General features: G+C 37.7%; 1 protein-coding gene across 4 annotated transcripts in view; it reads right to left on the bottom strand.

Annotated features, from left to right (window-relative positions):
- Window positions 1-15,788, bottom strand: part of NOX4 (NADPH oxidase 4) — a 151,726-nt gene that overhangs the window by 38,726 nt on the left and 97,212 nt on the right. For all 4 annotated transcript variants that reach the window (XM_036324720.1, XM_036324721.1, XM_036324722.1 and 1 more), the window contains one exon: window positions 2,753-2,834. In XM_036324720.1, coding sequence (XP_036180613.1) covers window positions 2,753-2,834 — 82 coding nt within the window. The remainder of the gene's footprint in view (window positions 1-2,752; window positions 2,835-15,788) is intronic.

The raw sequence follows: 15,788 nt of genomic DNA, 5'->3' as shown, positions 1-15,788 counted from the left end.
GTATACTGTGCTGAGATAAAAGCAACAAATAACACCTTGATTAAATGTTCAGCTTTCCAGAAATTTTTGTGTGTCACAAAATGTGAAGTTCCTTTGTTTTTAGTTATCTTCAATAATGAATAAATGAGAATAGTATACTTGAGAGTGAATATTAATGAGAATAAAGGAGGATATTTAAAAGGATAAATAATCCAAAATTTGTTTAAATTAGAATGAGACACACACAAATCCCTGCCCGCTTGTATTTGTTAATTGGCCCTTACCATAGCTCTCTCTTCTCCTTCCCCGGCAATTTTCACATGGGCATTGCTTCCATGCCCATGCCCTTCCCTGGACCAAGGCAACACTCCCTGGGCGCAGCACAAATAGAATTCTATTTTCCCCCCTCTCTTCCACTAACACCTCCTAAAATTCTACTGCCAAACTAGACATTAAATGTGCAATGGGAAGATGTGAAGTTTAATATTATTTAACTTAAAGAAACAAACTCTATTTAATTTAGGATTTTTATATAAATATTACACAGACCCAGAAATCTTTAATTAGCATGCTTTCATTTGATGCTTTCGAGAACTGAACCTCATAAAAATGTTAAATGGCTACCAAAGCACTGTGTCACACAGTGTTAGTAATAATCTAGTAATAGTGAATAAACAAACTTCCCTATGTATTAATAAAGGCAGGTTGACAAAAGTTATGCTGATATAAGAGCTATCCTCCAAGATGGGTCAATAATCTCTTTCCCTAAGATTCTGGAAATGGGCAAGCCTAGTTAATTCTGTATGCAATTTTAAATGAATAATAACAAGACCTGCAGTTAGAGTGGAGTACTCCTATGTGTAAACTGGGTTTTAAGTATTTTTTTTTAATTTTTAAAAAATATATATTTTTTTATTGATTTCAGAGAGAAAGGGAGAAGGAGAGAGATAGAAACATCAATGATGAGAGAGAATCATTGATCGGCTGCCTCTTGCTTGCCCCCACTGGGGATCAAGCCCGCAACCCAGGCATGTGCCCTTGGCCAGAATGGAACCAGGGACCCTTCAGTCCGCAGGCTGACGCTTTATCCACCAAGTCAAGCCGGCTAGGGCTTACGTATTTTTTTTTTGTTTAATTTATTTAATCTTCATAACACCCCTGAGTGTAGGCTTTGTTAACACCCCTTTGCACACAAGTGGAACTGAGGCACAGAGGGTTAAGTTGTCTCAGGTCACATCAGCTGGTAAGGCGGTCTGCTTCAGATTCCACACTCTCAACTGCTGTAATATGGTGTGTGTGGCATCTCTAGATGATTTTTATTCTTTTAATCCACAGAAACCAAAAAGAATATATCTACCCCAAAGAACAGAGTGGCAAAAGATTGTCACATGGTGTCTCTCTTAAATATTAGAATGAATCACATCACTATCCTAAAAGTAACCTAAGAACAAGAAGAAAACATGTAAGGCCATGCAACTAAGAAAACCTAGGGAAATAGCAGCAAACTGGTCACCAGCTGAGAAACCACTGTGATTCCTCTCTTTAAGCAACGGTATCAGGCAGACAGTAGCCTAGAGGAAGAAAAGCAGGCATCACTGGCCTCTGCAAATAACAGCCTAGGAAAAAATGAAGGTAGACATGCATCAGTCACTTCAGGCACCTCCCTCCTCCCGGTCAATATGTACACGGAAGAGGAATGTATTAATACCAGGCTATCCAGGCACATGTATGTCCCTGTGTGTTGTAAGGGCATTGCAAGATTATTGCTAGAGATTAAATAGGGATACATATATAAAACAATGAACAAATACTTTGAATTCTATATTTGTTTTGAGAGTTAAGTAAATATTATTAAAGCTAATTATTAGGGGAGAAAGTTACCCTAGAAAGAGAAATTCAGTGACTACCTGAATAAACTGCCCGACCAATCAAAAAAGGAATCATTTAGCATAGTGATTAGTTTTGATGAAAAATGTGTGAACCAAGCTTTAGCTCTTTAACTTGGTGACCTTTTTTTTTATTTACGATATTAGTTTATTCATTCTTTAGCCTCTTGCATACTAGCTAGTAAAGAGTGTCAGACATTCATAGAGTAGAGGGAGCTTGGAGCTTCCCCAGGAAGCATCAAGACAGCAGCATCTACCAGCCTTTAGAAAGAGGATGCCTAATTGAAAACAAAACAAAAATCCCTGGTAACTCTTTATTCTCTGCAAAGATGAAGGACTATTCCTTCAGCCAAATAAGTACACCTGTGGCATCTAAGAGAGTCAAGGTCTGCCCCCATTTAGAAAGGACCAGGAGATAACACTTCTCATAACTATAAAGACAGTACAGAGGAATCTGTGGAAATTGCTAAAATCACATCTAGCACATGGGTATTTGAAAACCACTTATACAATATGAATAAACCCTTGCATTTTTAAAGAACAGAAACAGGAAACCAGACGGACACTCAGAGTGTCTGTGTCTGTTGATACAGCACCAGGCAAAGAGAAACACGCGGCCAGACACTGACGCAGACCGTTTGGTTTGCACTCTCAACAGTTCCCAGCCACAGCTGGCTGCACTTGCAAGCGAGTCTTTTTTTCTCTGACCCAGCTGTGCAGAGCCTGGGACATTATATTGCAAAAGATGCCCAAATTAGTTAGGCTAAGTTATTCTGGCTTTTTCAGAAATCTTAAGAAAGAACACATTTTGTCTTTGTCCTCCCAAATCTCTCCCATTACTTACTTGCCCACTCCCTTTTCAATACCCAGTCACTCCTATTGCTTACTTGGGATATTTTCTAGACTGAATGAAGGGCAGAATCTCAGAGTCTTGACTAGATGAAGGGAGTAGTAAATCTCGAAATCGTTCTGTCAAAAGAAAAATGAACACCAAGCTGTAAAAAAATGTCATGAAAATAATTTCAAAATAGAATTATTTCCTCTTCTCTCACATTTGTTAACGATTTGACTGTGCATCCTTTATTAGAAGTTTACTCACTGATCTCTATACTACTAAATTATATCTATTTAACTTTAATGATTATATATCTTTTTATGATTAAGATACCACAACTGCGAATATAAAAATATCACGTATTTACTAGTATAGACCAATAAAATCTTATAATTGAAAGATTAGATAAAATAGACATGACCAATAAATATACCAAGAGATGCACAATCTCATTAGTAACCTGTGAAATGCAAACCAAAATCACACACCATTAGATAGCATTCACGTTACATGGCATGGAATTGACAGAAATTAATCTCACAAGACCAAGTGTTAGGAAAAATATAGATCGATGTGAGCTTTCTATGCTTCTGGTGGGAATTCAAGTTGGCCCAATAGCTTTGGAAAAACGATTTGGCATTATCTTTTAAGTTTAACCCTTGCACACACTATGAGCCAATATTTCCATTCCCAGATATAAACTCTGAAGAAACCTTCAGATATGACTTAGGCAGCAAGTAAAAATGTTCATAGCAGCCACTGTTCACAACTGCACAATATAAACAACTGAACTGCCCACTGTCAGGAGAATGGACAATATGTGGTATATTCACACAATGGAATATTAATTGAAATAAAACTGAATGAAATCAGTTACAAATAAAAACATAGTGAATCATATTAGTATGTTGTTGAGTGGAAAATAGCAACAGAATACATATATAGAAGAATGTCATTCTTCTGTTGAGTTAAATAAACAACAACTAAGCAATGTATTGTTTAGGTAAGTTATATATGAAAAAACACACAAACAAACCAATGATAAAAGGGATGATATACACAACTCAGGATAATAGCTACCTTTTAGGCGGAGTAAGGGGATTAAATAAAAAAGCAAAGGTGTAACTATTAATATTTCGCATGTATTAAGTGTAGCCTCATAAATGAGTGAATGAAAGCCAGGAACTGTCCAATGATATATTAGCCCATGAACCAAGAATCTATATTATAAAAGGCCTGTGGCCTTAATACCATAACGACCAAAGACCGGTGCATGTGGGTGAGGCTGCGCGATTTCTTGCACTGGGCTTCTAGTTTGATGAATAAAATTCTGTCCTTATGCAGTTGGTAATGAAGGGAGGAGGGGGAGGTTAAGAGAGAGGGAGGAAGAGAAAAAGGCAGGGAGGAAGGAAGGAAGAGCAAAGAGTGGGATAAGGAGGAAGGGAAGGAAAAAGAAAATGAGAAAGAAAGAGAAGGCAAAGCAGAGAAAGGAAGAATCCCAGTCCTACCTTAAATCTAGTTAGACTGTACAGTTATCTGCACTGTGTAATCTACCACTCTACTACAGATCCCATGTATCTAGGACTAGAGCTATTCATTACCTCTAGAGGCATTCCTAATGGGAGGCTTCCCTGATCCCGGCTTTCTTCCTCTCCTACCATATCTGGAATAGATGTCCCTACTCTACTCCTAGTATACTCTGTGCTTACACTCTTACAGAATTTATCACACTACATTTTTATTGTTATATGGTAGATACATATTCTAGTATCTATGGTACAGTGTCACCAGAATATGGAACATTATCTGTTGCATTCACATTAAGGTGCTAGATAAGTGTTAACTGAAAGAATATTTACAATTTCCACGTTTTGCTGCATACAGAGAACTGTTTGCCACGGTTAATCCCAGTGCCTTTACAAGAGCCCAGATGCTATCAACCATGAGAAGCAAGGAGACCTGTATTTCAGCTGTGATAGTCACAACATCAGGCTGAGACAGAGCGTAACGCTGGAACTCCAGGCTTCAGTCAATCTGTCACTCCCTGAAGGTGAGCAATTTCCACAAAATACTGAAAATCTACACTTGAGGACATTCGCCATTTCCCAGTTACTGAATAGTTACACGCTACACATTTGTGAGCTTCATGGCTACGAAGTATGGCTGAGAAGCAGGATGTGGATTTTTATTAAAACATGCTGAATCAGATATTTAGCTGACTTCTACTGTTCTTTGTGTTTTCACCACTCTGACAGTTGTTATAAAACACTTAGGGAAGAACTAAAAAAATCTAAAACAGGTGGTTTTAATCCCTAGTTCACATGAAAACACTATTTTTTTTCTCTTTTAAGTATACTTATTCTTTAATTTGAGTTCATATTTTTTAAAAATTAAGCTACATTATTGACTGATATACTGCAGTTTTTAATCAACAGAATTAAAATTCATTTCAATGAAATGTCTAGTAATTCTTCTGATGATACTACCTTTGTTTTTCAGTCTACTTTCCAATTTATGTAGCTTTTCATTAAATGAGTTATTTGTAGTATTTCTCCTTCTCCTTGTTCCCTTCCATTTGTCCTCTTTTTAAAAAGAGTCTTATAGAATAAAGCCCATTACCCAACATCAAACATGATGAACTTTATAAAGATTCTGCTCAAATGGCTATACTGAATATGATATATCCTTCAGAGCAAATAATAAACATGAATTAAAATATTACTGCGTGATTCCCAAACTGATTTTAATGCAAAGAAAAAACAGAATTCTTTTTTTTTTTAAATATATTTTATTGATTTTTCACAGAGAGGAAGGGAGAGAGATAGAGAGTTAGAAACATCGATGAGAGAGAAACATCGATCAGCTGCCTCCTGCACATCTCCTACTGGGGATGTGCCCGCAACCCAGGTACATGCCCTTGACCGGAATCGAACCTGGGACCTTTCAGGCTGCAGGCCGACGCTCTATCCACCGAGCCAAACCGGTTTCAGCAGAAAAAACAGAATTCTTAATGAAAACAACTATAATATAATATAGCTATAGGTTATTACCTATTTATCTAACCACAAAGTACATTTGACTGTAAATATGGAAGAAAATCTCTGAAGATAACTAAAACAAAACAAAATAAGACAAACAAACAAACAACTCCCCCCACATACACAAAGAGCCTGCTACTGGGGCATGTGCCCTTGACCGGACATGAACCCAGGACCTTTCAGTCTGCAGGCCGATGCTCTATCCACTGAGCCAAACCAGCTAGGGCTCAATGGCAGTATTTCTTTTCTTTTCTTTTTTAATCCTCACCAGAGGATATTTTTCCATTGATTTTTAGAGAGTGGAAGAGAGAGGGAAAGACAGAGAGAAATGTCAATGTGAGAGAAACACATTGACTGGTTGTCTCCTGCATGTGCCCTGACAAGGGCCCTGGTCTGGGAGGAGCCTGCAACCAAGGGTCGAACCTGGGACCCTTCAGTCTGCAGGCCGAAGTTCTATCCACTGAGCCAAACTGGCTAGGGCTCAAATGGCAGTATTTCGTCTTTTCTTATGACTGAGTATTATCCCACTGTATATATGTACAACATCTTCTTTATCCAGTACTCTACTGAAGAACATTTTAGTTGTCTCCATGTCTTGGCCATGGTGAATGATGCTGCAATGAACATAGGGGTGCATATATTTTTGCAAATAAATGTTTTCAAATTTCTCTACCTGAAAATTATATTCTTTTAAAATTTTCTATATTTATTATATTAATAAATTCTTAAATGTGAAGAGTTCACTCTATCTCATATCTCAAGAATAAAAGTAAATGATTAAAATTGTTCTTAGAAAAATCCAAGTAAATTAAAATTGTTCATAATTCTTACATGAATCCTTCTTTAGTTTCCCAGATTATGCCTATTAACTATTTAATTAGTATCCTGTTCTTTATTTGGTCATAGGAAAAGTAGCTAAGTAAACTGATGCTTCATTTGTTAAGTAGAAAAACTTTTAAAATAATACTGCCCTCTTAAGCAAAATGTCAACCAGAGGATTTGCTTTCTTGTTAAGTCCAAAGTCGAATCCTTAAGAAAATGGTAGTTATCCAAATACTAGGGCTAGGTCTATTAACAGGGCTTCTTAAAACAATGTCATTAAAGCCACTGAATGAAGGAGAGGATTTTCTACATAGTGATATTCTGATGAGCTGATTAATGATGTGATAAATGTCTGAACAGGATTTTCTAACAGTAGGAAATATATCTTAATGAACACAAGCTTTGGTAGACTTTCATCCACTCTTCCTTTCTCCCATTCAATCAACAAAAAGACTCTGAGGCTACCAGAACTAGTTAACATATTGCACACAATTACATGAATTTGGGTTCCCTGAACAATCAATTGTGAGACATTATACTTAATTATTTAAAAACAAAGGCAAGGAAAATAAAATGCTCTCCAGTTTTAATCCATCTGTTTTGCACATTTACTGTGACAAGTTCTTTATTTTCCCCTTTGTGGAAAATAGCCCAGCTGTAATCCTCCTCAATATTCAGATTGTAGCAAATGAGATAATGATTTGCATAACATGACAAAAAGGTATGCAAATATATTCCTGGGCTGACAATAAAATAAAATCTTCTTGCTACCACTATAAAAAATAAGGAAGAAAGAAAAAGTTAAATACAGAATAGATATATAAAGGTGATGCTGATTATGCTATTCTTTTATAATCTAAAAGTCCTTATGTCTAGATACATGATCACAGCCACCTAATTAATACCTTTAACAAAAACCTAAGAAATTGTTTGCTGGAGGAACTCCTAGTCATTTTTTCCTCCCAGGTAAATCCTTACCTTTGCCTCTCCACATGAAAATGAGTATTCTGACTTCTCGATACCAGATTATAATGGGCAAGTAAAGAAAATGAGATAGCAACTCTATTTAGAGTGACAACATTGCTCTAAAAAAAAAAACAAAAAAACTAAAAAGAAGTTCTTGGCATTTTTATTAATAGATACAAACTTTCTTCTCTTCCTCTTACTGCTCATATTGTTCTAAATTTGCAAGTTTTAATTTTTTTCAAAAAGCACAGAAACGAAATCCTTGAGGGACCTGAAGCAGACCCATTAGAGACTTAACCATAGGTTTTACAATGACTAGTATAATGTAACATAGGGAGCTACAGAATAAATGTTGCCAAAAAAACAAGACACTATTTCTATACTTAGACTGAAAACTAAAACAAAGTCAGTAAATGATTACACCATAATATTTATATGATTTTACAAGAAACACAGAGTTATCTCATAATACAGGCAGTGTTATAAGTGAGTACACATGAGAAAGGATCTACCAAAGAACAAATCTTTCTTTACTCATACAGTCTGTAGTACTTAGAAGCAACAGGTTACAATAGAAGATATCAAATTGGATGTCAGAAAGTGAATCCTCTACCAACTTTCCATCTCTGTTCTTAATTCCATTTTTGTTTTCAATTGAAAAATGAGTCAGATGAGTTCAGTGATCATTTCAACTTTGAATCCCCTGAAGAACAATATGCTTAAGGACAGGAAGGGAATCTTGCCAAAGTCACTGTTATGGTGGGAGGGTGGTCCTATATTTTGGTTTTCCTGGTACATTTCTGGTTTATGCTTTTTAGCAACCTGCTTAATTTAGTATTCGCCTCAGAATTTAATTTTTTAATTAAATGTTATTAATAAAATATGCTGGGGGTGCTATGGTTGATATGGAGGAGAACCCTCCCCCTATCCCTAAATTCTGCTTCAATTAAGTACTTGACCAGCTGTGGGGAGTGCAATAAGCAGATGGGCTGTGGCTGTCAGCTACATCAGGGTCTGCCTCAGGTGCTTGGGAAAACATACCTTTCCAAGAAAGGCTCCTATCCAGTGGCCGAACAAGGCAGGGTATTTTAGCTCCTTGCAGGCAACTCTGATGGGCAATATTTGCTCAAGAGCTTCTTACCCGTTTGGTCCAGGCTTTGTAGAGCCTGCCTGGCTGTTCAACATCTTCCTCCATCCAGTCTTCCTTCCTACCTCTTCCCTCCATAGGTGTTGATACCTAATATGCATTTTACATTCACTTACCAGTAAATTACTTCTCAAAGTCAGTTTTTGAGGAACCCAACCTATATGTAGAGTATCTATCATGTTCTCAGCTACTATTAGGTGAGATTCATGTGCACATCGTTACGTTAGAATAAACCATTTCTTTCCCACCCATTTTCAGAGGTAATGTAACTAATACCTTTGTTGAAAAAACAGGTGCTCATTGTTAAAATGAAATGCTCTCAGACATAGATTCCTTTGTACAAGTAACATCATTTAGTCTGGGCCAATGGGGGAAAATAAGCTAGCATCCCTGCAGGTCCACGAGGTATACTAGCCCGTTGCACCATGCCCTGTGCATCTCAGCATTCTCAACTGAAATGCAGCTTTTGGTCTCCTGTGGTCTCTAGATTATATTCTCCAGTTAGTAAGGGACAGGTACCTGTTTTATTTCTTTTTTTCGCTCTCCTCTCTAACTCAACTCCCTATTCTTTCTTTCTTTAAAATTAAATCCAGAAGGAACTAGGTTTAATTTTAAAGAAATAAAAATTCCTCTTTCTCACTTCTCTTTTTAGTCATTTTCTACCCATCCTTATTGTATTACAAAAACCCCAAAATAGTTCCACAAGACATTCTTTTCTTTAAGAAAGGTAATATTAGGGAGGAAAGTAAGCTGGTAAAGGCTGGGGGTGAGGTCTCTGAACACATACACATTAATAATTTTTATACAAATACAAAAGAATAGGGTGAAACTATTAGGGTTAAAGAAGAAATAATGGCATGGATAAAGAAGTCAATTTAAGACTAACAATAAAACATGGAAAATATTCCTTTCTACCTAAAAGTACAAAACAACAAAAATAAATTAAGAAAAATCCTATATAATAAAGAGGCAATATGCAAATTGACCATCACACAAACACGCAAGATGGCTGCCCCCATGTGGTCAAAGATGGCCACCACAAGATGGCTGGCAGGGGAGGGCAGTTGGGGGTGACCATGCCTGCAGGGGAGGGCAATTGGGGGCAACCAGGCCTGCATGGGAGGCAGTTGGGGGCAATCAGGCCTGCAGGGGAGGGCAGTTGGGGGCAACCAGGCCTGCAGGGGAGGGCATTGAGGGTGACCAGGCCTGTAGGAGAGGGCAGTTGGGAGTGACCAGGCCAGCAGGGGTGGGCAGTTAGGGGCAAGCAGGCTGGCAAGGGAGGGCAGTTAGGGGCAACCAGGTGGAGGGGAGGGCAGTTAGGGGCAATTGGGCTGGCAGGGAGCAGTTAGGCGTTGATCAGGCTGGCAGGAGATGGTTAGGGGGTGATCAGGCTGTCAGGGAGAAGCGGTTAGGGGCAATCAGGCAGGCAGGCAGGCAGGCGAGTGGTTGGGAGCTAGCAGTCCTGGATCGTGAGAGGGATGTCCGACTTCCCGTTTAGGTCCGATCCCTAAATGGGCAGTCGGACATCCCTTGAGGGGTCCCAGATTGGAGAGGGTGCAGGCTGGGCTGAGGGAAACCTCCGCCCCCATGCATAAATTTCATGCACCGGGCCTCTAGTATTAATATAAAAGAGGGGAAAATGTGTATGGATAAGGGGATTCCAAGAGTGGCAACGTATGTTTAGTCTAGTTATTATTTCTGAAATTGAGGTGGATTCAGGGAACAACTGGGCCAAAGGTAACATCAACTGAAGCCAAAACTCCATTAATTTTCCATAAGCCCTTACTGTTATGGGTCTACTATAGTAATGTTTTGGTTTCTCAGGAAATAGTGTCACTTTGGAGTCAATGTTTAGCTCCCCCAAAGTTGAATTATTTCCTTTCTACAATGCAGAGTCACTCTAGCAATGATTGCAGGGTAAGAGGATTATTTTACAGTTTAATTTTTGACATGTACAAGGGTCCTTTCTCTAAGGGATGTGACCACCCCTTTATTAAAGGGGTTCAGATCTATGAACTGACTCAAGTAAGGGAAATGGATGAAGGGCTGTGACTTTCTATTGAGATGATTCAGGTCATGCTTCTATCTGCTAACCCTAGACTTTTCTTTTCATTTGTACAAATTAAATTATAACTTACGAGGTCATCCACCTATTTGAATCCTAAGGACACCATGGTCTGTCAGTCAACACCAAAGATCTCTACACATCAATCCATTCTGATCACTGTTTCAGCCATGCTGCCCATTATAGTAACCACACCCATCTCAACTCTAAAAATTAAATTCTGCCTCTTAGCCCCTGACTATCAGAAACCTCATCTTCTCCACTGCATTCAAGGAGCCCGCTTCAGTGATGGCCTCTATCACTTGTCATTCTCAGCCCGCAATCAGCCACCATGAGCTTTTCCAGAGTTCCAGAATGCCCGTCATTAATATATTTATCAAAGCTGTAGTGAAGAATTCTTCATGAGAATTTAGCTAAGGGGTTGACAAGCTGTCATAAAATTTTCTCCAGCATTCCAGTCTCTCTAGGATGTTAGATAACTTCATCTACAATTATCTAAGAAGTCTATAAGCGTATGCACCAAAGAGTTAAGAGTAAATATGTCTAAGGATTTCAGATGAAAAGAAAAAAGGGCCCTGGCAGATTTGCCTCAGTGGATAGACCCTGCGGACTGAAGGGTCCCGGGTTTGATTCTGGTCAAGGGTACATGCCCAGGTTGTGGACTTGATCCCCAGTAGGGGGTGTGCAGGAGGTAGCCAATCAATGATTCCTTCTCATCATTGATGTTTCTCTCTCTCCCTCTCCCTTCCTCTCTGAAGTCAATAAAAATATAATTAAAAAAAGAAAAAAGGCATTAATTTTTGTTTTATTGATATCTTGTTTGTATTTTTTTTTAAATATATTTTATTGATTTTTTACAGAGAGGAAGGGAGAGGGATAGAGAGTTAGAAACATCGATGAGAGAGAAACATTGATCAGCTGCTTCTTGCACACCCCCTACTGGGGATGTGCCCGCAACCAAGGTACATGCCCTTGACCAGAATCGAACCCGGGACCCTTGAGTCTGCAGGCCGACGCTCTATCCACTGAGCCAAACCGGTCAGGGTCTTGTTTGTATTTTTTATAGTGCTTATTTAAGAGTAAGAAATTTTTTAAAGATAGATTTGTTATAGCCCAACCGGTGTGGCTCAGTGGCTGAATGTAGACCTATGAACTAAGAGGTCACGATTTGATTCCCGGTCAGGGCACATGCCTGGGTTGCAGGCTCCATCCCCAGTAGGAGGCATGCAGGAGGCAGATGATCAATGGTTCTCTCTCATCATTGATGTTCTTTCTCTCTCCCTTCCTCTCTGAAATCAATAAAGAATATTTTTTAAAAAGATAGATGTGTATAGTATATTATCACAAACATAAAATATCTTTAATGGTACTTGTGACTCAGTCTCTACATTATGGCTGTCTGCTCCTCTACCTGCTGAGGAGGACACAAAACTCATGCAGAAACACACACACACACACACACACACACACACACATACACAACACAGAAATTAAAACAGAAGGTACAAATTAATTTTCTTCATAACATTTAGGAAATCCTATTTAAATATATAAACAAAATATACACGTCTTAAAATTTATTTTTTCAGTAAATATTTATTGATCATGTACTAAATATCAGATACCAAGTTAGGTCCTTAATATGCTAAAACTCCAGGAAAGAACACATATGCAGTATCAAAAGATACACACACTAAAAATAAATAAGTGCTATGTGCAGACTCCAAGAGTCCAAAAGAACAGAACAGCCAACTTTGCCTGAATACATTTGTAATTAAAAATAAAAGAATCAGCAAAGCTTTATTTTAAAAAAGTGAAAGAAACTAAAAAAGAAGTCCTTCTGATACATGGTGCTAGACGAAGTGAATAATTTTGCTAACATTTTTGCTGTTTTCTATATATTAATATCTATGGCAGAGAATTTAAAATTAGTAGTCAGACTAGAATTGTGGGCAGAAGGAAATGTTATTGATTAAACCATCCTTCATTTATCCACTCTCAACAAACTTTTAAGTACCTATTCTTTGCCACACACTTATTCTCAAGGGCAGCCCTGTTTACCACAAGGAAATGTTAGCACAACAAAAGAATAGCAGTGCCATTACAGCTACTTGTGAAAGAATTTAGAGTGTAATTACAAAATTACTTGAAAAGGGAATGAAAAGCTATTCTAGGGATTCAAAGAAATTAATGGTTTGTCAAAATGTAATGTATTATTTTCGCTCGGAAAAGAAATACGTACACTAATCTTAGAAAAACAAAACATTTCAAAAAATAAAAAGCAAAAGAATTAAAGGCAGACTTGGTGAAGAACATCTAAACCAACTAGAAAAATATAGAGAATACATTTTCCTTTTCTGAAAAGTTTAAATCAAGTGAATGTTTTCTTTATCACCATGGTGATTCAGTATTGAATAACAATAGTTGCTATTTAAAATATTGCTTTCAAAGCAACCTCAAAGGTATTCAAATTAATATTTTATTATTTTTTCTTTATTGATTAAGGTATTACATATGTGTCTGTATCGCCCTATTGACCCCTCACCCCCCCCCCACTCATGCCCTCACCCCCCTGTTGTCTGTGTTCATTGGTTAGGCTTATATGCATGCATACAAGTCCTTTGGTTGATCTCAATACTATTTTAGATAAATCAGAAAATCTAGTTGCAAAACAAGAACATTTCCTCTTAAAGACATGGATAAATCTGTTGATAAAATTCAAATGAAAATGGACTGCAGTTCTAGAAAAGAAATAATCAGCTCTGGTTATAGAAAACTACCTTTTCTATAAATATTGAGGTAAACGTTAAAGAAATATAAAATACAGAATGTCATACATGTCTTATACAAGAAAAAAACAAAACAAGCCCGCCCTTGCAACTCAAGATAAGAACCTAATGAGCACAATTAATACATAATCAGAGCTAATTAATGAATGAGAACCTTGATAGGAGATATAAACATAAACATAAAAACCCTATACTTGGCACATATCCTCCACCATATTCCCTGTGAAATCCGCTCAATTTTACTAAAATTGATCTATTATCATTCCTACTGTATGTGGAATTAAATGATCCATATTCTAGAATTTATTTCTCTGAAACACATTACCATATACAGTTTCACATCAGCAATGAGCTGAGAAAGGAGAAAACAACTCCCTCAATGCAATATACTGCAGGTGAAGAAACTAAAAGCCAGACAAATTGGCTGACTGGCCGAAGGTCATATGCAAGAGGCAAAAGGATTAAAAAACAAAACAAAAACAAATCCCCAAACCCTCACAGCCCAGCGTTCTTCTCACTGCATCACACTGCCTCATTCTTGGGAGAGAAAATACTGAAATACTGTAACTCCCCTTTCACCACTCCTCCCTCCCTTAATTTCTTTTTGCCTAAGGATTACATAATAACAGGAAAACACAGCAGGGTCATATACAATCTGTATGCCTCCACAATTGGTGCTGTTAACATTGTAAGGTCTGAAGGTAGGCATGTAGTAAAACACAAAGGAAAATTATTTAATGGATCTTTTTAATTTCAGAGGAAGCACAGCAATAAAAGTCCATTTCTTTAACACTCATTATTCTGGCTCCTACTTGTTAAACATACTATTTTTAAAAAAATCAAAAGCAGCTTTTGAAAGAACTGCAGACTTCCTGGCCTCTAAATACATCAGTGAATCAATGTCTATTGCTGACTTTCTTATAAAATATAAATTCTCTTCTGTTGCCACTGAGGCTAACTACAACAAAAAATGATGGGGGGCGGGGGTGGAGAAAAGAACAGAGTTTCAAGAAAAGTGAAAGCAAAGAACAAAGGTATTTTTGGATAGACGCATTATTGCTACTAAGCTTTCCACAATCCACCTTTTAAGGAAAATATTATATTTTCATTTGTCACAGCAAATGCACATTTTTAACAATGTAGGCATTCAACAAAAGGAACACCTCAAAGTGATCCAGGCTCAGCTTGATGCTAATTCAATTCCTGCTTTCTACATAAACCCTGAATACCCCCTGCGTGCACATATTCAAAAAGGAACAGGCAATTTTATCCAAGATCCAAAAAAACTGGAGGTTTTCTATTCAGTTTTTATAACGTTCTAACCCAGCGGTTCTCAACCTGTGGGTTGCGACCCATTTGGTGGTCGAACGACCAATTCACAGGGGTCGCCTAAGACGATCCTGCATATCAGATATTTACATTACGATTCATAACAGTAGCAACATTACAGTTATGAAGTAGCAATGAAAATAATTTTATGGTTGGGTCACAACATGAGGAACTGTATTTAAAAAGCCACAAGGTTGAGAACCACTGTTCTAACCAAAAACCCTGAGCAAACAAAATTCATAGCATATGATATATGGTCCTTGGAAACCTAGCAAAACCAACCATGAGTGACAGTCTTCTCTGTTCTTAAATGCAGGACCTCCTGGTCAAAGCCCACACCTACAAAATGGTGGATTAGGGAAAAGCAAACATATGAATTCACTTCCTTTGTTAGGTTGTTTCATTGAACAAAATTGGGTTTTCTTGGACCCCTCTACTAGGACTGCTTGTCCTTCCTTTAACTTAAACCTGTCCAAGATGTAATGGCCAGCTTAGATTCCCATTCCTTGAAGAGGCGTTCGCAGACTACACCTACCAGTAATAATCAGTTTCATTTTTTAATTTCAGCAAAATAAGGTTAGGTACTGAAATAGAGTATCTAACCTTGTTAAAATATATTTTCATTGATTTCAGAGAGGAAGGGAGAGAGTTATAGAAACATCAATGATGAGAGAGAATCATTTACTGGCTGCATCCTGCACACCCCACACTGGGGATTGAGCCCGTAGCTAGACATATGTCCTTGACAGAAATCGAACTGGGACTCTTCAGTCCACAGGCCGATGCTCTATCCACTGAGGCAAACCAGCTAGGGCTGGAATAGAGATTCTTCATCTCCTGTAGAATATAGAATAAAGTCTAATTTATTCAGTTTGATGCTCAACATTCTTTTAAAAAATGACTCCATGTTTCTGCAGCCTCTCTCCCAATAC

Source organism: Myotis myotis, unplaced genomic scaffold, assembly GCF_014108235.1.
Source record: "Myotis myotis isolate mMyoMyo1 unplaced genomic scaffold, mMyoMyo1.p scaffold_m19_p_10, whole genome shotgun sequence".
In the NCBI taxonomy this organism is placed as follows: Eukaryota; Metazoa; Chordata; class Mammalia; order Chiroptera; family Vespertilionidae; genus Myotis; species Myotis myotis.
This window is presented reverse-complemented; position numbering and strand designations above follow the sequence as displayed.